We start from the raw sequence: 22,696 nt of genomic DNA on the forward strand, positions 1-22,696 counted from the left end.
CCGGAGACTTAATCAGAAATGTGTGATTAATCTGACAGTACAGCCATGCCTATAAGCCTGGAACAGCTTTACAGCAAATCATCCATCTTAGAAATCCATTTGAGTAGAAATAAATAATTAAGACATGTCGATATTGGAATGGTGGTATGTGTCAGAGTGTATCCCGTGTTTTTGTGTGCATCTATTATTGTGTGCTTTTGTCCATATAGAGCTTATATTTTTAAAAAAAAAGTCTATTCTTGTGTGAAATGTTATTTAACGACCTTCAGTTATCAGCCTCATTTCAGTGGCTTCATCTTCATTAATAAGGCATACAGTGTTGCAGCTCACCTATGCAAGTGGCACACTGATTTGAATCTGTACTGGATGCGGTTGCTGGTTTTGCTCAGTTGTAATTAGACTCAAGAAATGAGTTAAATATTGGTGTAAATAGAACAGCTCCTGTGGATATTATCACAGCAAGTGCCAACATGTTGTTATCTCACTGTCTTTGTCTAAGAGGAGCACATATACACACCAGATCCTTCTTCCAAAGCTTCATATACAAAAGGAAAATGTAGGCTATGGGTCATGTCAGACTGAGGCTTAGGTCCAATGATCATCATGCTGTATAGTAAGAGGAAATTAATTACCCCACCATCACAGACCGTTGTTTAGTACAGTCCAATTAGGTATATAACAATAAGGCATATTTTCCTCACATAGGAACATAGGAAGTTGTACTGTATCTTCCTGTATTCACATCTGCATTTGGCCTGATTCATAAGAAAGTCCTTGGCAGTGAAAGCAGCAAAGAATAATGTCTTGACACCCAACAGCTCAACCTTGTGGAGAATACAGCTGTATAATCTGTTACTGTGAATTTGGGTGTGTGTGTGTGTGTGTGTGTGTGTGTGTGTGTGTGTGTGTGTGTGTGTGTGTGTGTGTGTGTGTGTGTGTGTGTGACAGGTTCAATTTGGTGCTTTCATAACAAAGCTACAGGCAGTTTAAAAAGAATCAATGAACCTCCTGCATTGTAGGAACTAATATAAAAGAATCTGACAAAACTATCAAGAGTGAAATTGCTCACTAGTTCTTTTTTCTTTTGGTAGAGGTTACTCTGTTGTCATGGTGACGTGGATATATCCATCCATCCGAAGTTAGTATCTGTTGGATGTGATGTTGCTAGGAGCAACCCCTACTGGCTCAGTCCTGCGGCAGGTTAAATGACTTTGTTACATTCCCCGTTTTGACAGATCTGTGTTGGACTCACAGGCCTCTTTTATTCTCGGGCCAAAATGTTGGAGGTTTTCTTTTGATAACTGATGTTATGTAATTGCTGATTTGGGATGTTGCAGGATTTTTTTTTTTTTTTTTTTACTGCTAACAGAATATAAAACTACATTAGCTGTCTGGAGCAAATGTGTTGCTCTTGATATTGTTTCTATGTATTGATTATTAATGGATGTTTTTGTGGCATAATTCAGCCCAATCCGGCTGTGGAACAGACTGAACTACAGTAAATGACATAGTTAGATATTGTTATACTCTCAATGTAGAGACATAGATACAGCAGGAGGCAGTAAAATATAGGGGGTGGGATGCGATAAAAAAACATAATTTTTTTTTGTGTTTTCTGAATCCACAATTTTGATGCCTCCATTGTCTTACTCTCTTTGAGTGAGACTACTGATGCGGAATCTGGTGTTGAGAAACCAACTGTAAAGTGTAAACACTTTATGGTAAAATCTCATTGGTGCCCTTTTTCACCCATAAATTGTCAAGATTACCCGTCACCATAGCAACAGTGGACTTTTCTATGAGCGTTGTATTGGTGATTGGTTTCATTTATGGCCCTCTTAGGCATTTGTATGCCTCATGCATAGTAACAGGTTTTTCTTTCAACTGCAGAGGCAAGGCAGGTTTATTCCTGTAGCACCATTCACACAGTCACAGTGCAATTAATGGTGACTGCAGAGGACTCAGACCAGCACGCAACACTAATACAATTAGTAATACTGATTGCATCATCAATAAAATTGTAATTTCATTGTGTTATTGTACAAATGGCTTTTCTCGTTTGCCCTTTCCTATGTGTTTTTAATTGTGCATGCTGATAATGAAAGCCATTCTGTTGTGCAGTGAATCCATAGAGTCCATAAGTCAGACTGCTTCATTACAGTTGATATAACAGAAGGTTTTCAGCAACAGAAATAATATACTTTACCAGATTTAACATTATTTCAGTCTCCACAAGTTGAGCCAGAGAGGCAAAGCTGTTGCAATGATGATTTCAATATTAATTCGATAAAGGCATCCACTGCCTCTGTAACATGTTGTTTGCTTGTGGATAGTACCTCCTCATCCTACTGAAGAGGCCATTTGTTAGATGAGGACTCGAGAGGTCTGTTTGTACAACCATCAGACTAAAGGTCAAAATGCAAGATGAAATCAAAATCAACCTGAAATATCCATCAGGTCTGAAGGGGCACTGATCTTTTACCTGCTGACCTTATGATTGGATATAAGATCATTTAAACATCATTATTGCATAATACTATGCACAAAATGCATTTTAAAGGCACATCTACATACAGGAATGCACTACACTATGGTGCTATTAAAAGTCAAATTGGGTACAAATGTACTCACTGGTGTAAGTGAAACTAGAGTAAATCCTTCAAGAGACTGTCAAAGGTTTTGGTTTCCAGTTTCCTCCTTACCCATGTTGTGATAAGAGATCAGCTCATATCTTTGTTTTGGCACTATTCACTTGAGTTGGACTCTGGCTTCTTGGATAATTGAAGTTGTTTTGGAATAAAGCCTCACAAGCTGTTCAGCTCCTTTAGCTAAAACAGCCTGCTGAGGTGAAACTTCATAAAGACAAGCATTAAGTGTTGTCCCTATCTAATTGTCTTTGCAAAATGTCTGCTATGGTTGAAAGCGTGCATGGAGGGGGAGAAGATAACAGCAGGGAAGCCTCGCGTGCATACTTACCAAGACACAGAGAGGATATTTTCCACCACATTCAGATTAGCTTAAGGCTAACTGTTTTTCTTGACATAAATCTAATGGGTGATCTGTTGCTCTAACAGGCCTTAAAGATAAAAGCTCCTCTTAATACTGGTTATTAGTCAGTCTGTATTGACATAGCCAGTAGTACATGTCTGCATTCAATATCCTGGTCCCATGGGAGCAGGCATAAGCCTTCTGTTTATTTAGATGTTCCTCACAGTGTGGAATACATAGGCATATAAAATGCTACTGATTTAATTGATAATTATATCACTAAAATATTGTATCATATTCTTGTATTGTATGAGTGTCCAAACCCTCCAAAGACAATTATACATAGGCTTTCCACAGTACCTTGTGTCATCTAAATCTGAAAAAAGGGGGTTTTATCACATGATGCTCCCAAGTTTCTAACTTGTACAGTTAACATGTCCTACTTTAAGTTACAAGGTTAAATTTTTCATACCTTGGGTTTGTTTCTGTATCATCCCTGGGGCTCAAAATGCCACCAGTCTAGTATGACAATATCCGAGAGGTACAAGACACAAGGCCAAAACCAAGAGCACCCTACATAGACAGCATGACATTGCCACCGGCTGTAATAAGGTCAGATCTCAGCCTGTGTGTTTGGAAATGTGACCTGCAGCTGAGAACCGCAGCACCACTGATAATTCCAACTAACTGACAAAGTGAGACCAGCAAAAATAACCTCTGAAGATGATGAAGTGATCTGACCTGTTTACCTTTAACGATGAACCACTTTATTCCCAACTCACTGCTCTATAGTAAACTTGGTCAGCAGAAACAAGAGAAAATGCTGAATTCTGGGAAACAGGATGCTTGTAAATGTGTGTGAACTGTATTACGAGATGTGGATGGAAGCACACACAGCTCCACCTCCCCACCTGCTCTCACTGTGAAGTCCTGTCTCCAGCAGAAATGCAGAAAATTCAAATGACTAAAGTGCAATCACACCAGGCACATGTGCGCACACACACAGACACACAGACACACATTCAATTCAGGTCACTGTCATCATACTAAAACTATGACTCAGTAAAAACAGTGTGACTTTTTGCTGGTCAGCCTCAGGAAACCAGATAACATAGAGGTTTTTTAGCCATGTCAGTGGCCTGGGTGTGGAGATGCCAACGGCCAACTGTTCTCAGTCAGCCACTTGGTCCACTGCTTCGGTCCAGACTGAAATAGCTCAACAACTATTGCGCAGACTGCTATGAAACAGGCTTCATGGTGCTAACGCGGTGAATGTTATCGACTCTGGTGATATCCTGACTTTCTCTTGTAGCGCCACCATGAGGTTGACATTCATGGCTTTCATCTTAAAGGGGACATACTGTATTATGCAGGGGTCGACAATATAAATGGCCCAGTGGCCCGGATGTACTTTTAAAACCGTCCTAAGCACTGGCCCGGTGGCAAATTTCTCTTATTGTCTACCCCTGTTATGGAAATATAACTTTTTGAAGGCACTTAATATGTGAGTGTAATGTTCAGGCTCCCTAAGATTATTAGATCAGTTGTCTTCCAGTGAAGTAACTAGTTTTCGAATTTGCATACCCCCCCCACCTGGGACCGGTAGAAGGGACGGGGGGAGCAGTGGTTCATTTGCATTTAAGGGGACAGGTGCTGAAACCAGCCGTTCTGAACAGGGCTGTTTTGAGAGGATGAAAAGAGCTGTGATGTTTGATCCTTGGGGGATTTTGACCGAAGCATGTCACAGACATGTCTTTAAGACACCTGAGAACTATTTTAATATGTGGAAAAGGGGCATAATATGTCTCCTTTAATGTCTTTCCTGCAATAAAAATTGCTACACACATTCAAGTGCCTCCTGGATGATCACTTTGTGACTACATGACCTCTACCTCCTCCTGTAGTGGTCTGGATATAGTTAAATAGTAACAGAAACACAATTTGTTAAAACACTTCTTATCAGAGCAATGGGATATTATCTATTGAAGTGTCTTAGATATAAACTACAGATGAAGAATTAATATTGAATTTATATAAAGCCACAGAGGCTGAATAAAATGAATCCGAATAAGTCAAACCAATTTTGGCATGGCATGCCTGTGGAGGAAGAGGATCTTTTGACATCTCTAATATTATCTCTAATATCAAATGTGGATGTGTTGTTTTGCCCAAAAGTGCAATACAAAGAATGCGAAATAGGATGTGAAATATGCTGAAATTAAAATTGTTGTGTTCTTTATAAACAAAAAGAACTGCTAGATGGAAGGTGCAGCCTCAGGCCTCAAGGAGCTTTATATGATAAAGGTTTTGATGGATAATGGGCATGTATAAAAGGCTTTATAAATAAGAAGTATTTAGTTTCGTAAAGGATCTGACAGCTCATAAAACAAAGTCTGAACCTTGCATGTTGAACATTGAAGTCCTGGCAGGAAGCATTGGTGATGTAATGATTTACTAAACAAGCACAATGTAATAATATATTGTAGTTCTTTTTCTGTAAGCTCTTGTGTACTGTTATCATGTTGTGTATTTGGTCTTTTTTATGTCTTTCATCATAAAAAATTGTATTAAATGTTAATAAGTGAATATTAGTGTACTAATATGCTTAACTAATATGATGAGGTTAACATTAGCTCAAAGCACAGTCATTGTGTTGCTAGCACGGCTGCAAACTCTTCCTTGTGAGTTCATGTTCAGTCAGTTTGTGGAGAAAGGGCAGAATTTTGTGACCACTGATGCAGTAAGAGTAAAAGGAAGTTAACATCCCCTCCACTTTTGTGAAGCAATTTAAAATGCATCTACTTGTTGGCTAAGCAGAATTCAGTTTTAATACCAAACAGTGAAAGCACAAGTTGCACAAGTGCAGGACGGCTGACTGACATTCCCATCAAGCCCTGCTCGTCACAGTGAGTCACATTCAAAGGGCAACAGTCCAAAATAATCTCCTGCGATGGGCACTTATGCAATATAGGTGGTAAATACACTCGCTGGTACTCAGGCAGAAGCTACAGAGTACATACTCAATGGATGAAGAGAGAGATAAAGAGAGGGAGAGCAAAAAGAGGAGTGATGCAGACAGATATGGAGAGCAAAGGAAAGAGAGCAGATGTGGCCTTTGGGCTGAAACTGCTGAATCACCACGTCTCTTCTCATTACTTCATCGCGTCATGAACCCAGAGCTCTTTCTCTAGAGCCACACACTACTGACTGTCATAATAAAAGGCAGAGATGCAAAGAGAAAGGGGGGAAAGAGAGAGAAAAACATGCACGGCCCTGCAGAGAGAGGGAGGGACAAACAGGAACAACCAGCATCATACTGTACTGAGATCCAGAATAAAAGGGAGATCCCAAGATCTTTCTATCTCTCTTCCTAAATCCCTCTCTCTGTGACGCTGTCACCTTGAGAGACACGGCCTCGGCCTTCGCCCGTCTCAATGGGCTCTGGTCCGTTACATAATGACTACACAATGCGAGTCGATCACACACACATCCGGATTCTCCTGGAAAAACATTCACTCTTTCATCTTGGCTTTATTGCTGGTCTACCACTGTGGCGGAGTGTGTGTGAGTTTTTTTTTGTATTGATACAGAGTGAGCTATCACAGCAGCATGACTGATATCTGAGAGCTTGAGGAATAAGCAGATGCGTAAGGCCTTGTGATACCTGTGGTTGCTTATGCAACTGCCAGCCAGCATTTGGAAGGGGAACATTATTGGGAGTTATAGGCCGTATCTGTGTCTGCACGTCTGGCTTTCCTCCATTAGCAATTTGTGCCAAAAGAGCATTTATCTCTTATTTACCGGTAGTCTGTTTTCCAGATGCAAAGTCACTGTGGTTTCAGACGTCTAGAATGAGGAAAGTTTAATTTAGCAAAAAGTCAAATTAAGGTACAAAGTACTAGAAGAAGAAGAAGAAGAAGTAAAAGCATCATTGCATCTCATTACTAAAATCGATTCCGGACATAACAAAACCGCTGTGAGGTATGTTTATTAGACTCAGTTAATTGTAATTGACAGGTGGAAAATGACCAATACTAATCGTGTGTCTTTCCTATTTAGCCTCATCATCAATCTGCTCATCAGATGTTGCCTGTAAATCACTGGTGTGGGTGTAACACAGGTTTTGATTATGTTAGATTCTTAAATGACAAGTGGTGCAGTTAAACAGTGACAGGAAGCTGGTTTGGTGGATTCATTCAGAGAAACCTCGACAAACAAAATGTGTCTCCTTATCTTAAAAGTCCAATTTGTGTTTGGTTTGTTTACCAAAGACCAACTCTCTGCCTGATCAAAGCCTTGTTATCATGCATTAAAAATCAAAGTATATAATAATAATAATAAATCATACTAATGAATTTTCTTCCTCTCAGTAGAAGTGGCTTTCCACATACATCTAAGAATTGTTTTCAAAATTGTATTACTTACAATTAAAGCACAATTTGGACTGTCAGTATAAAAATCCCTTGATCATCCAATCAAGTTACTTCTTACTGTTCCCAGCCCGACTCAGAGGGGTATGGGTATTTGGCGTAAAATGTATATGCATGCAGTTACGGTACATGCTTATGTAGAAACACAGTATTTCTGCACCTTTGTGTGTGTTTAAGTGTACTTGTACAGATGTGTGTGCTTCTTTGGCACTTTTTTCATTACGACTTTAATATTTTACTGTTGTTTTAATGGTTTATTTTATTGTTCTTGCTTTTCATACCTTTTATTTATCTTCTTTTTATTGCCCTGTGAAGCACTTCGTGGTATTTGCGTTGATAAGTGCTACAAAAATAAAGTCTGGTGAATTCAGGATAGCAGAGTCACTGCCTATGTGATGCCGCGCTGGCTGAAAACTTCTATCTATCTACTATCTGGTGGCACATATAATATATATAGTATATATGCATTTTTCTTTTGCACAAGAGCTTTGTAATTTCATGCAAAATGAAATATGGTGAAAAGGATCACCAAGTAAAAGTCTGGCTTCAGGCTGGTGCTTTCTCCAAAAACATTGCACAGATGTGATTGACATACACAATGATTACAGAGGGAAAATTTCCACATTCATTTTCCTACGTTAGGTTACAGAGAACCAAGTCCCACTCTTTGCTGAGTGGAAAATCAATAACATTTAGCCGGATGCCTCTCTGGCCCAGATGCTTTAAGGGAGCCTCAGTCTGCGAGCACGCCTTCAAAGAATAAACATTAATATTAATGTTGTGTTCTCTGGATGAAAGATCACAAATGGGAGGACTCCTGAAAAGAATACAACCAAAGTTGCAAATTCATTGCACTGTGTTTCTTAAAGGGACATTGTGTAACATCTCCTGTTATCTATTCACGAAAATCAATTATTTCGTTCAAAAGTATGTTTTTCATTAAAGACCCCCTCCCATGAAAATCGTGTTTTTCGTGCTTTTCACATGTTCCTGTGGCATTTTTCTTCTGTTAGAGCACATATCAGCAGAAAGGGAAGTGCAAAATTGCATTTCTGAGTTTTTCTGCCTTCAAATTGCTGTGAACCAATGGCAGACGCAAACTGGCAGTTTCAGGGAGACTGGAGCTGACGTGTCACAGCTCCAGGGGAGGGCACTAGTGCTACAAGCTCCCGCCCCGCTCTGCATCTGGCTCAGAGGTGAAGGGGTTAACACCTCGGTGTAGCTGTCGAGGTATAACAGGTATAGCTCACCTGGTTCCAGTCTGGGATCGAATCCCAGTGTGGAGCTTTAAACGCGCTGAATCTGTAATTGTACAGACAAGTCTAGCTGTCAGCAAGCGGGGGGTGGGGTGCGAGGAGGTGGCTGGGCGGGTGCAGAGCAGCGCAGTCTCTGCCCACCCTCCAGAGGTGCATTGCTAATGAGCTGGTTTTAAAATGACCAAAAAGGGTCGCGGGAAGGGGACTTTAATCAGTAATCCCCCTCATCAACAAACTGAAGTGTTCCTTTCAGCTCTGAATTTGCCGTTCATATCATTCATATCTACATGGAGCGGGTAAGCTCGGTGCTGGCTGCCATGTCCTGTCGCCATGTTTTTACGTTCAGTGGCAGCGTGACGGTAGGAAACCACGGAAACTCAGCGGAGACACCGGAGCTGTCGGCTCAGGTCGAGGTGGCGTCTGTGAAAAGTCACCACGGTAACGCAGTGAGGAGGAATGGAGCGTTACACTGATGCTGCATTCACCTGCAGTCGGGCAGACGGCCGTCGGTAACAAACCAGATGTCATTTTAGTCACAGAAATCGAGAGAAACCCGGTAAAACGTGGGCCAGGTAAACAATAAGACATCGCCATGACAACATATTGTCACGTGTATTGTTTTGCCTCGTGCTGACGGACCACTTGTTTACATAGAGGCTTGTTTATGCCGTTACGTGCAGCGGCTGCCGTCTGCCCAATTTCATGTGAATGCAGCATGAAAAATGCGATTGAGTTGCTTGCGATATACAACCGCAACGCTAGATGGGAGGAATTCCTACACAATGTACCTTTAAAGGTTAAAATACATCACTTACTTGGCATCAAAAAAGTTGCACTTGTCCTAACCTAAATTTGTATTCAAGGATTTAGTTATTTTACTAGTGTAGGTCAGGGCAAGGGTGTAGCAGGGACTATTTCTGTATTGGCCTTATCTATGTATTATATTTTACAGCCTTCACGTGTGTCCTTTAAGTCATCACACTCAAACTCACTCAATATGCAACGCAGTGTTGTATACTGTGTATGTCTCACACATTGTAGAATAAACATAGCCCCCTCTTTGCTAAACCACAGGACGTCTTGTGAGTCAAACCGCATGATTGTTACAAACCACTCAGAAAGGTTGTAAAAACACAGTGAGAAGCTACAGCAACAACAAGCGACAGTGATTTCAAAGGCTACTGTATGTTTGCAAAAGGCAGCTGCCATGTGTTATCACTGGGTTTTTTTGTCTCAGTCTCATGCTCTCAACATGCAGTGAATTCTGATGTGACTGCAAAGCTGGATGCAGGAGCAGGTACACACTGGTGTTCAGACGCCTCTTTTCTGGATGCGGGCTACAGTGTGGCAACCGTCCAATCGTCACACAGCAAGAAACACAAGATTATCATGATGTAGAGCTGCCAGTCCTGTTCAGTCAATACAGTGCGGCAGAATGCATGTAGACAGACACGCATATTAGTATATCTTTCTAGAGATAATCTCATGCTGATTACATGACAATCCTCTGTGAAAACCATTCAGTCCGAGACAACATCAATGGGACATGTACTACAGCTACATATTATATACAAAGAAATTGGAATAGTTGCCAGAAGGACAAACACTGGCAGAGCTTTTAGTGTCGTTTTCATTTTACATTTTGCAGCCTCAGTAGACATCTGCAATGGCAACATCCCAGAATAGGTGTATTTGTATTCTTTCCGGGCACAAAAGTCTGTTTAAATATATTCATGTCTCGAAGATTTACTGACCTAAAATTGCAAATGAATGTATCTAGTCTAGTCTGCCTTTGCAACTATGTTGCCCTGGGTAAAATGAGAAAATGTAATGATTAATGTAAACCAAAGGGATGCGTTTGTAAGCAGAGAAGGCTCAACTTTTCAAATTGACCTCACCTTTTGATCTGTCTCATTTGTTTAGAAGCTTTAGACCAAAATGTTCTTTATGTGGAAATGTTGTTTATTCAGAGTTCCCTCTGCAGTCCCTGTAGGATTTCTCGCCTGTGTTAGTTTTAAAAGCTTTCCATTTCACTCCTGACCTTGGAAATGGAAACAACTTCAACGCTTCTCCGCTTGCTCTTGCTTTGCTTTGCTTTGAACCTCATTGCACGGTGTTTGTTTGCAACGCTCGCTTATGTGGTGATGCCAAACAATAATTGCCATATGACAACACTCCACAACGTCCATTAAATTTAAAAGGTCAAAAGCGTCCCCTGTGTGGTAGCCACTTTATCACGGGGAGACCTCAATATGAGGCTGACAAGATAAAACTACACCTCGATAATGGCAGCGATGAACGGCTGTAAAATCCATCATCAGCATCCACACAGAAAAACCTTTATAGCCAGAAAATGTGATTTGCAGGGACAGGGAGCAGCGAGTGGGACAGCAGCATTATTACAGAGCTGAGGGCAATGTTTTATTCAGGGCTACATGCTCTTGAACAGTGTATGATGTATGAGCTGATATCATAAGGATGATATCCTGTTAGCCAACTTGTACTGTCAAGGGATGGAAACACTCACTCATAGCTCTCTAATACTCTCTCCTCCTCTCACGCGCACACATTTACATACACAGACGCACGCACACATCGTCATAAAGAGTCACATAAACACACAGAAATAGAGACAGGTGACAGTTCTGGCTGGTGGGACGTGTGAATCCGAACCCCCAGAGAGACACTGTCCTGTCCGTTCAGATTAAAAGGAGCTGCTTCTATTTTGGGAACAGCTCCTGTGACAATCTAATAAAAAGACATGAGGCACAGACCAAACCACAGACATAAGGATAATTGTTTGTGTGTGGGGCTGGAGTATTGGCACATGTGAGGCATTTAATCTCCTTGATCTCATCAAGGGCTGCACAAATGAATCAACATCTTATTTCAAATTAGTGTCGGTCAGCATTACAGTACACCAACGCAAACATTTTTAAATGAATAGAACATGATGTTCCCTCTGTGAGATTATAAACCACACATTTTCACGCCCGATTTGTTGAGCATCCCCGGAAATATTTAGTGAATATTCCAGTTTCATTCAGTGACAGTGTTCAGTACGACCACCGTCACATCAAGTCACACAACCAATCAGAACGCCCGCTTGGATCTCAACACTCACCACTCATGCTGGGGCTCGTCAATGACCAACAGGATCTTGAACTTCTTGGAGAGGGAGGGAGAGGGAGCCGACTCCACGAACCCGGCGGCGGCCGAGGCCGTCTGTTTGACCACGTTGGTGATGGAGCTGAAGGAGCTGAAGAACCCAGAGGAGCCGCCGCCGCTGGAGGACTGGGCCTGCTGAGGCTGCTGGGCCGGCTGGCTCTGACGGCGCTCCTGAGCCGCCGGGGAGCTGGCCGGTGCCTGGGAGGGGGCCGGAGCTTTGGTTGGGGACAGGGCGGGGACGGGCGCCGTGGCGGGGGGCGCGCCCTGCTGGCCAGGTGAGGAGGCGCCGGTGGCAGGAGGAGGTGCTGCCGGCTGGTCGGGCCTCTGGAGGTCTGTCATGTAGCCGTTGGGCAGGTTGGACATGAAGGTGCTGTCGGACAGACGGCGTCGGAGGAAGTTCATGATTGCGGTGGAAAAGTCGGCCTCTCAGTCGGTCTCTGGGTTTCCTTCTGGCTGAGTGGATGAGAGCAGAGGAACAACACACTGATCAGAGGTTAGGTGAATGACAGAAAGAGCAAAGCGGTCCAAACGGATTGGAGGGCACAGGTGATGGAGAGCTGCTTCCTTGTTGGGGTAGGAAATGAAAAAGCAGGATGGATGAAGCGATGGTTTTACGGCTCTGGTCCAGTCTTCAACAGACAGCTCTCCAAAGCGCAGCTAAGCCAAGAAAACAGCAGCCGGCGTGTTGTGTGTGGTGTTCCTCCTCCTGAGCCTCACGTCTTCCTCACAAATGCGCGTGACGTGTGAGAGAGAGAGAGAGAGAGTACGCGTGTGTGTGTGTGAAACAAGAGAGGTGTGGTGGTCCTCCCCCCCTCTACTCTACTCTGCCTTCCTGCCTCTTGAGCTGCTGCAAGCTGAATGTGCTCAGGAGAGGATGCTGCGCTCTCAGTCCTTCCCTCGCTCACGCTCCCTCTGCCCTTTTCTTCTCGCTCACTCACTCACTCACTCACTCTCGGCACGCTCAGCGACTACTGCTCCCCCCACCCACACACACATATACACACACACACACACTCCCCTCCTCCCTCCTGTCATCATCCTCCTACATCATCGTGTCGTGCTGCAGCCTATAGCGCTGCATGCGTGCCGTGTGCAACCAGTGGAAGGGGTTTTCCTGAGACCGTGCACACACAAGGTGGAGTTCACAGATGGAAAACACCAAAGCCCCACCTCCTTCCATCCATCCATCCATTGATTTTTACCCTCCATCCCAACCTGCCTTCCCTCCATCTCTTCTCCCTCCATTATGGCTGCGAGCCTAGAATGCACTTTTGTGTCAATATTTTGGTATTAGCAGCACGTGGCATCGCGGAGAGGGCGGAGGGGTGCGATTGCAATTTAACCCACCGTGATGAAGAGGCTCGGATAGAGAACAGGAAGAAAAGAGGAGAGTCATCCATCCCTCCTACTTTGATCAAATTAGTCAAATGATTCCCTCCAGTGGTACGAGTTGCTCCTCGGTAACGTGTTTATGTTTTGCAAAGCGCATGAAGACAATGGGGATGCAGACCAGGGGGAACTGAGACCCTGTAGAGATAAGTGTGATCACTTTTTGATCTCTGTAATGCGATCTGTGATGACTATTAGTGCAGTAAGACTTCCCAAGTTGTTACACTTGAGGGCACTGCAGCATTAGCATTTAAAGAGACAATTAAAGGATCCCAGGGTGGTACATAACCGCCTATTCAAATGCACAGTGTGTTTATTCTTTCACTGTGTGCTTCGGATTATTTGTTTGTGTGTTTATTTCACTTCTTATGCCTAAACAAACACCTCCTCCCCATGTCTTGTTTCATTATAGATTCACTATTTCAAGGCACGAGAAGAGCACGATTCCTAAATGCCGTCAGCTGCAAAAGCAGCAGCAACAGCGGGATGCGTCTGCACTGTTTGCTGCTCTAAGCTTTACTTCAAAAAAAAAAATAGAAAAAAGAAAAAAAAAAAAAAAAAGCCGGAAGATGACAGGACAAAGAGGGAGAGAGAAAATTATTCCAGCGGGAGGAAAATTCCACACACGTCTGAAGCTCACTAAAAGAGAAGGGGCTTGGCATCAGAAGACTGCAGTAGAAGGAAAAAAAATAGACCTACATTAGAATATCTCCAGAGGTAGTCATTTAGAGAGATTCAGCAGCCCATTTACTAGATTTGAAATGCTCATCAACATCAAGTGCTGAGATTTTCTGGCAACTCCGCACTCATTTTTCTACTCAGATTTGGTTGGCGCTGATATACAGCACTGTCTCAATTGATTGGGGGGAAAAAAATCCTTGACCTTTATGCCGTAGAGAGGTTGCTTCTCAGCTCTAATATAATCCAGTCACGTGGCCTCATCTCTTTTGAACGTCAGTCATTTTCGTGCAACTCATAATTTAGTTTTTTTTGTGTGTACACAATGCCACCAGATCGATCACTACACGTTATTGCACCAGATTCCATCATCCTCTCATCCAACCTTACTCGCCCCCTGATGAACATAAAGCTCCAGCACTGTGGACCGTGCTTAAAGGGATAGTTCAACATTTCGGCAAATTGGCCAATTGCCATAATCCCTATAGTTTTAGGAGTAGGTTTGTTACCTTTAATTGTCGTTGCAAGCTATTTTTAGAACGGCAGAGCAGAGCCGCGAGCTGCTCAGAGCTACGCTACGGAGGCTAATGGGATTTCTTGGTTTCCCTCATCAAACTCATCAAATACACTACCCAACAACTCCAAAATGCTCTGGTGGACAAGTTGTGACCTGCACATTCACCACGCTGAGATAATAACAGAACGTTATGAGACGGAAATCCCATTAGCCTCCATAGCGTAGATCTGAGGAGCTGGCGACTCTGCTCCGCCGTTCTAAAAATAGCTTGCACCGACAATTAAAGGTAACGAAACTACTCCTAAAACTATAGGGACTATGGCAATGGGCCAGTTTGCCAAAATGTTGAACTATCCCTTTAAATCGAGCTACTCAAAACCAATGCCCTCCAAGGCACCCAGATTTATATTATGTGGAGTGTGACAGAAAATGTGCTGATAACAGATTAAAAAAATCAATGTCAATGTTCCACTTTTCTTGCCGTAAACGACATGTCCAAAGACGATGTCCGTGCACGTGTATCATGTTTTGGACTCAAGCACATAAAAATGCCTAAAATAATTATATTTGACCTCTGCTCGGTCCTGAAAAGATTTTTTTTTTTTTGTATAACTAATGCTGGATGCACATTTGTAGCAAGTCACGATGCGTCACGCCCAGTGGGGCTGAGGGGTGGGGGGTTGTTTAGTCAACCAGAAGAGAGCCGGAGTGAGTCACAGAGCTGCATGTGAACTGTAGCAACATCCAAAGCTCATCTTGGCCTACATGTTTCATGACATACACAACACAGAGCACATTTCCCAACAGCAACATTACATAACATAACGCTGTGTGTCTGTTCATGACAACAACAGCGTTGAAGAAAAACGCTGCATCTGTGTTACAAGGAAGCTCAAGTGTGTATCCTCCTTTTCTTTCGCTCTTTTCTTTTTTTTTTACTTGCAGTAACATTTACAGAGACACACTCCAGTGCACACAGCATCATCTCCTTTGAAAAGCGAGGCACTCTAACTACAAAAAGATTATGGCTCCCCAGCTTTCCTCACTTTTGCTCTTAGACTGTGGTCTGGCTCAGAGAGGAGATGTGATCTGCCTTCTGCTGCAACAGAGTAAAAAGATACGACGCAACAATAGCGGATCCACAATGCCAAGGTCGTCACCCATCTGTCGTCACACATGTATGACAAGAGCACACTCAAATAAACCCTTCATCACATGCAAACACAGATGCTGACACATACGCACTCCATTCATTAAATCCAGTCAGCGATTAAAATGATTCATGATTAATCTTCAGCTGCATACAGGACTATGGTTATAATAAAGCTATTTCTGGTGAGGGTTGGGGTATTTTGACTGTGTGTGTGTGTGTGTGCGTGTGCACAGTCCTGGTTAAATGCTGCTTTAAGGGATTTGCTGTGAATAGTGTGTGTGGGTGAATATACAAGGGTCAAACCTCCTGTGGCGTCATTGGCTCAATTTAGATAACCCATGAAAAAGCTGAACATGTGGGCTCTGTGCACATCTGGCATCAGTTGCTTCAGCTTCTACAACCTCATAGAAGGGCACACATCTGATTGCACATTTTTTATGAATTGCTTGAGATATTTAATTTGTTCGCAACTCAGTCCAGGTTTTGTTAAATTGATTTTAATGACTTGATGTAGTGGAGAAAAAAACGGAATAAATGGAAATGTCCTGCAGGGAATAATCTCAGATGCGCAGGCAGGTTGAAACACAGGGGACACAACTCATGGAGCAACAAGGTTATTTTGAACCTGCACCGTTGTCAGTCCTGTGTTTAAAGGAGACATATGATGCCACCTTTCCACAAATTAAAATAGTTCCCAGGTGTCTTAAAGACATGTCTGTGACATGCTGTGGTCAAAATACCTCAAGGATCAAACATCACAGCTCTTTTCATCCTCTCAAAACAGTCTGTCTGTAACAACATCTATTGCACGTCTGTCCGTCCTGGGTGAGGGATCCCTCCTCTGTTGCTCACCCTGAGGTTTCTCCGATTTTTCCCTGTTAAAAGGGTTTCCATGGAGTTTTTCCTCAGTCGATGTGAGGGTCTAAGGACAGAGGATGTTGTTACGATGCCATGTAAAGCCCTTTGAGACAAACTGTTTGTAAAAACGGGCTATACAAATAAAATTGCCTTGCCTTGCCCTGTTCAGAACGGCTGGTTTCAGTGTCTGTCACTTTAAATGCAAATGAACCACTGCTTGCCCCGCCCCTTCTACTGGTCCAAGGTAGGGGTGGTATTGCAAATTTGAATCCTAGTTATATCACTGGAAGACGTCTGAGGGAACAGCTTGTAAAAACACATGAATTTCAACCTAGTAGGGAGCCCATTACAGGTTTTTGTTAAAGAGCCTTCAAAAAGTGATATTTCCATAATATGTCCCCTTTAATATCAGGTCCTCCAATACCAGACATTCACAAAGACATCTCACTATTCTTCCTCCATTAGAAACCTGAGAAAAAACCAGGGAAAAACATGTTGTCTATTGTGGCTTCTGAGGCAACTTCAGGGAATAGAGTACATTCAGAAAAGCTATTATCAAAGATTGTTCCTTCAGTGAACTTTAGCAGCGCTGTGAGGATGGATGGAGCTACAAGATTAAAACACCCACACACAACTCGGATATCTGCAGAAAATCAAAACACCATTTATCAAGCTATCTGTACTTGTCGCTGACATGCAGACATATAGCAAAACTTAGTTTGCAGTGCAGTGTGTTTTCTAGTTGCCTAGACTGATGCTGACATTTGTGACAGGCCTGGTTGTACTGTTTATTTCAGGCACAACATGACATTCAGGATTCATAACTGCCATGGCAACAAGTAGAACAGAAGCTGCCTCAGCGAGCACAACAATAAAAGCACCAGAAAAATGATAAACATACTAATTAGCAGTAATGAGCAAAGAAAGTTGAGACTTGTGACTAACTGAATCCAACTCCCTATAATTCATTCTTCATTGCCTCTAGATTAGTTTGAAGCATACAAATATACGCCACAGACAGATCTGCAGCAGTGCTAGGCTAGTCAATGCCCAGATTAATAAGCAATGAACCTAACTGACTGTAGAGTTAAAGGGACATTTTGGCAAATTGGCCCACTGCCATAATCCCTATAGTTTTAGGAGTAAGTTTGTTGCATTTAATTGCCGGTGCAAGCTGTTTTTAGAACGGCAGAGCAGAGCTGCGAGCTGCTTAGCTAACACAACGGAGGCTAATGGTATTTCTTCTACGTTTCCCTAATCAAACTAAATACACAATCCAACAACTCCAAGACACTCTCATGGACAAGTTGTGACCTCCACATTCACTACGGTGTATAATTATGTAACATTACGACACATACTTGGAACTACTTGCGCTTCTTAAAGCAGAAGTAAGTGGTCCGGTCGTTTTCGCTAATGCTGCGTTCCAGGCAGGCTTTTGAAATCGTAAATTACAGCTTCAAGTCACAACTTACGACTTTGTAGCGTTTCAGGCAACCCACTCGTGTTTTTCCGACCTGTTTTACCGGTGAAAGTCACTATAACGGCCACTCGTAACTTCAGACCGGTGAACTCGTACCAGATCGAACTGGTACGACTTCACGGTCGGAAAAATACGAGTTTCCTTGAAGGCACCATAACAGTCCTCGTCCCTACGTCACCACATTCACGGCGTCCCTTGGCTGCACACACAGCCCTGCATGCCGTTCTCTCTCCTCATTGGATAAAAACTGTAGGATACGATAAATGTTTTCTCTTCGGCTCAGAGCAGAGCAGAGTGACTGACAGACCCGTGTTTCAGTCCAAACACTCTATGTAAGTGATTGCTGTCGGAAGATATAACTATTTAAGACTTAGCTATATTAACACAAATATATCACTTACTTCTGCTTTAAGTTACTCTGCCGAGCAGCTGTGTCGGGAATGTACTTCCGGTTACGTATTTATTACCACGAAAACAACTCCATCTCGTAACGTTCCATTATTATTTCATAGCGTGGTGGTGAATGTGCAGGTCACAATTTGTCCATGAGAGCGTTTTGGAGTTGTTGGATTGAGAATTTGATGCGTTTGATGAAAGCCTGGAAATAAAACACCTTGCACCAACAATTAAAGGTAATGAGCCTACCCCTAAAACTATAGGGATTATGGCAATGGGCGAATTTGCCAAAATGTTGAAATATCCCTTTAAGGCAAACATAATGGTTTACCGAAAACCACAAATACTTCACAATACATTGTTTTCAATTGATGGTGGAATAATTTCAGCCAAGAGTTTGTGTTTATAGTCTTACATTTGGCTAGATTTAGGAGGGAAAAGCCATATCACAATAATCAACTGCCAGAAATAATAAAGAAAAAAAAAAGGTAGACCAACAAGACTGGCCATGATCTGTTTACACCACGTCAAGTTCCTTGTACTGTAAAGTGACCTTTACTGCTCTTGGCAATTCAGATTCTGATGATTCTGATTACACACAAATAACACGAACCTCTGAAAAATGGGGTTGGTCCACTCCAAATCATAGAAACACCTGCCACAGTAATGCAATACAATTCAACAGCACCACAGACTACAACCTCCGAAATGACCAAGCACCTCAATCAACACTTGAACTCTATACTTTTAATGACAGCAGGATTTATATGGAACTGCACCATTTTATATATTTTAGAGTACTTCCTAAACTGGCATTTGAGTATATACTGCCTGGCATCATGAGACTTATATTTTCAATTTTATGAAAACAATGAATATTAGGGCAGAATGTGTCTAGTATAACACCGCAGGGAAATTAGTTTTAGGTTGGATATTCGACAGACATTCGCTCTGAATCCAGCAGCGACTACTCCTCCTTTTGGCTGTTCGTTCACGGTCTGCTCTATCTCCAACACCTCGCTCTGAACCATACAGTCTATACTTTTAACTACCATGATCTCATTTAGAAGGGAAAAGCCACATCACAATAATCAACTGCTGGAAATGAAAAGAAATGAAAAACAAAAAGACCAACAAGATATACTGTATATATCCATATATAATTTTGGAATATCATTACAGTGTGACACCAGATAAAACAAAATTCTTTTATGCCACAAATCTAACACCTGCTCCGTCGTCATCTAATGCATGTATATATTTACATAGCTGGATTTTGGCAATAAGCGTCAACATAAGTACCTGTCAGCTGGAAGATGAATGGAAATGATCCATTACATATCAGCTGAAACTATTTATCTCAACTGTATAGTTTAGCCGGGCTGTGGCCTGCCCCTGACTCCCACGTTATGAATATTACTGGCTCCCTCCCTGCTCGGCGACACTGTAACCCTTCTGTAGTAAGATAAAAGTAGCAGCCTTGGTTTCCCTCCTCCTGTGGGGCTCTGAAGCAGCTGTGCATCTACGAAAGTGTGTGTGTGTGGTTAATGGTGCATTCTCGTTTGATGTACCATCACCGGGCACGGGCAGCAATGGAAATCTCCATGGCAACAGGCGTGCAAAAGCTGACGAGATCCTCCCGATTAGTATGTGTGTGTGTGTTTGTTTCTGTGTTTGCACCCACAGGATATGTGATATGTGGTAATATTACACATTGCACATGTGCGTAGTGTGCTAACAATGAGTGTTCTTGAAAGCGCCTTGGAGGATCCGCATGACTCAGTGTGATCTGTACTCCTCTTCATGTGCTTCAATATTACTATCGTTTTCACTCTGAAATTCCTGTAAACTATGGGATTGACTTTTGGGCTTTACCAGTAAAAGATAAACAGCAAAGTGAACTGCATTCAGGTCTCTGCCAAGTCATACCCATCAAAGCTGAAATGAACTGTTCCCAAAGCAGCCGCTCAGAGCTCTCTCTGTAAGCTGTGGCAACATCAGACTAAACAAAGAGCTACAATTATCAGCCAAATCACTTTATGTTGGAAAATCAATGTGCAATCAGCAGAAATATTGATTCAGTTGACTAATTGTTCTTGTTCCACACCAAAAGTTAACACAGGCAGCTTTTTACTTCATTCCTATCACTGCAGTCATTTTCACACTGGCCCACACAAACACTTTGAGGAAAGACAGAGGTGTGAATGAGAAAATATTTACTTCTCTTTACACCTTTCCTCCTGTCGACTCGCCTGCAGGCTCGCTACCTGAGCATACTGTCACTGCAAAACAAAATAAGTGGAAAACTGCACAAAGTGCGAAAGGTGTCTATTATCAAGCAGTATTATAATAATATTGCTCTGTAAATGTAAATAAGCAACAGGACTGTCCTATCAACTAAAAAAATGAATTAAACTACTTTACTGCACTGCCACCAAGTGGCTAAAAGAAGAATTAGGAATATCTGTATTAATCATATGTATCACTCAGTATTGCAGTTCACCTGCAGCTCTACAGAGAATTTTAGTGATTCAAGTCGATTAAAGCAGAAGTAAGCGGAATATTTGTGTTAATATAAGTCTTAAATAGTTATATCTTCAGACAGCAATAACTTATATAGAGTGTTTGGTCTGAAACACGGGTCTATCAGTCACTCTGCTCTGCTGTAAGCCGAGGAGAAAACTTTCCTTGTATCCTACAACCTTTATCCAATGAGGAGAGAGAACGGCATAAAGGGGCGGTCCTCTCTTTGTGTGCAGCCAAGGGATGCGCGTGAATGTGGTGACGTAGGGACGAGGGCGGGGACTGCTAACTCCATCGGCTGACAGCTTTAACAGAATCACTAAATAGCCAGATATTTCTCCAAAACAGACACTAAAACAGAGCAAAAAGCAAAATGAATATTAGAGTTGGATTCATAATCTGATTAGAACCATGAGTCCAAATAATTGCTAAGGCTCGTTTGTTAGCATGTCTTTAAAAGTAATGTGGTTTAAATTTCTAATTCAAATCTACACCCACTGTTCCACTGCTAAATTACAACTTAATGACTACTTGATCATAAAAACAAGAATCCAAATTTAGGCTATTCTTTGACGATCATAATCTGATGAAATCATTGAGCCTGCAGGGAGGATGAGATAGCCAGAGGCCAGCAGAGTGCATGCAGGGTAAGGCACAATGTGCAGTGCACCTCTAGAGCCATGATCACAAGTGTCAGTTTAATATTTACATGATGTACTGTAATATTTAAAAAAAAAAAAAAAAGGAGGAAAAACTACCTTTTTAGTCCCACTAGTGCTTCACTGTCCTGGAATTAATGAGGCACTTAAACAGTGAGCGAGCCTGTTAGTCAGGATTCAGTGACCTTATCAATATTCATCTGAGTGAAAAGATGGCTCACGGCAATAACTAGGAAGATAATATTTGTCCTACGCTTGACAATCCCATAATGAGCTTCAGACATATTGCTAAGTGTCATGAATCTACATGGAGCATTTATTCATTCAAAGAAATATTCACAGTGGGCCCATGCACTTGACACTAATGCTGTGCTGAAGACTGATGATAGTCTCACAATCTTTTTTAAATATTTTACTGCAGCAAAAATATTTCACAAGAGTCTCACTAAATCAAATTAAGTGTATTTTTACTTTCATGGGTGTCTTTTTGCTTTATTAACTGTGTGGAGATTTTTGAGCTGACATAAACTTATTTACCAGTATTTTCTTACTGTCAACGCTTTGATAATATCCAGTGGTACTACTCCTGAACTTATGTTCAAACATAAAAGCTTGGAATATGACATTAATTAATTTACAATAAAATAATTATATGGTGAGTGATGAGATGTGATTAGAAAAGAGGTGAGTCTCACACAATCAGTGTAGCTGATGCTGCTTCAATGGTAATTTGTTGATGGTCCCTAAATGAGATCGTGTCGAAGGTTGAACAGACCCTGATCTAACATGCTGCTAGTTCAGGGTCTGCCATCATTTACTACTAACAGCCAACACAGGCTGGGACAGAAGAAGTAGTCGCCGCTTGACCCGGAGCGAATGTCCGTCAAATATCCCCCCGCGGTCAGTAACGTTAGCTTGACCGCACACCGTCAGTCAGCTACTTAGCTAAGTTAACCCTGGTAAAAAACCGCCCTCTGTCGGATACATTTGGAGTCGTTTAAATTTAATTCAATTGAAAAACACAACACAGTGTCACCCTGTTTATATTTGACGACGTACGGGGTAAAATAAGTAACAGAGCAGCCATTTGACACTTTTAAAGTTAGTTAATGACGGTTAAACAGCAATTTGACTGTTTGGTTGCTTACCATTCATCTCTCACTTCATTTCCCGTGAGCCCTCAGTCCGCCGCGGCGCA

The 22,696-nt window shown here is 42.1% G+C and overlaps 1 protein-coding gene across 1 annotated transcript in view; it reads right to left on the reverse strand.

The window, feature by feature from the left end:
• Positions 1-12,796, reverse strand: part of syn2b (synapsin IIb) — a 91,452-nt gene extending 78,656 nt beyond the window's left edge. Inside the window, exon 1 of the mRNA XM_085777522.1 lies at positions 11,799-12,796. Coding sequence (XP_085633648.1) covers positions 11,799-12,244 — 446 coding nt within the window. The 5' untranslated portion in view covers positions 12,245-12,796. The remainder of the gene's footprint in view (positions 1-11,798) is intronic.
• Between the last annotated feature and the right edge of the window lie 9,900 nt (positions 12,797-22,696).

The sequence above is a fragment of the Trachurus japonicus genome, chromosome 5, assembly GCF_045865225.1.
Source record: "Trachurus japonicus isolate A0001 chromosome 5, Traja_1.0".
NCBI lineage: Eukaryota > Metazoa > Chordata > Actinopteri > Carangiformes > Carangidae > Trachurus > Trachurus japonicus.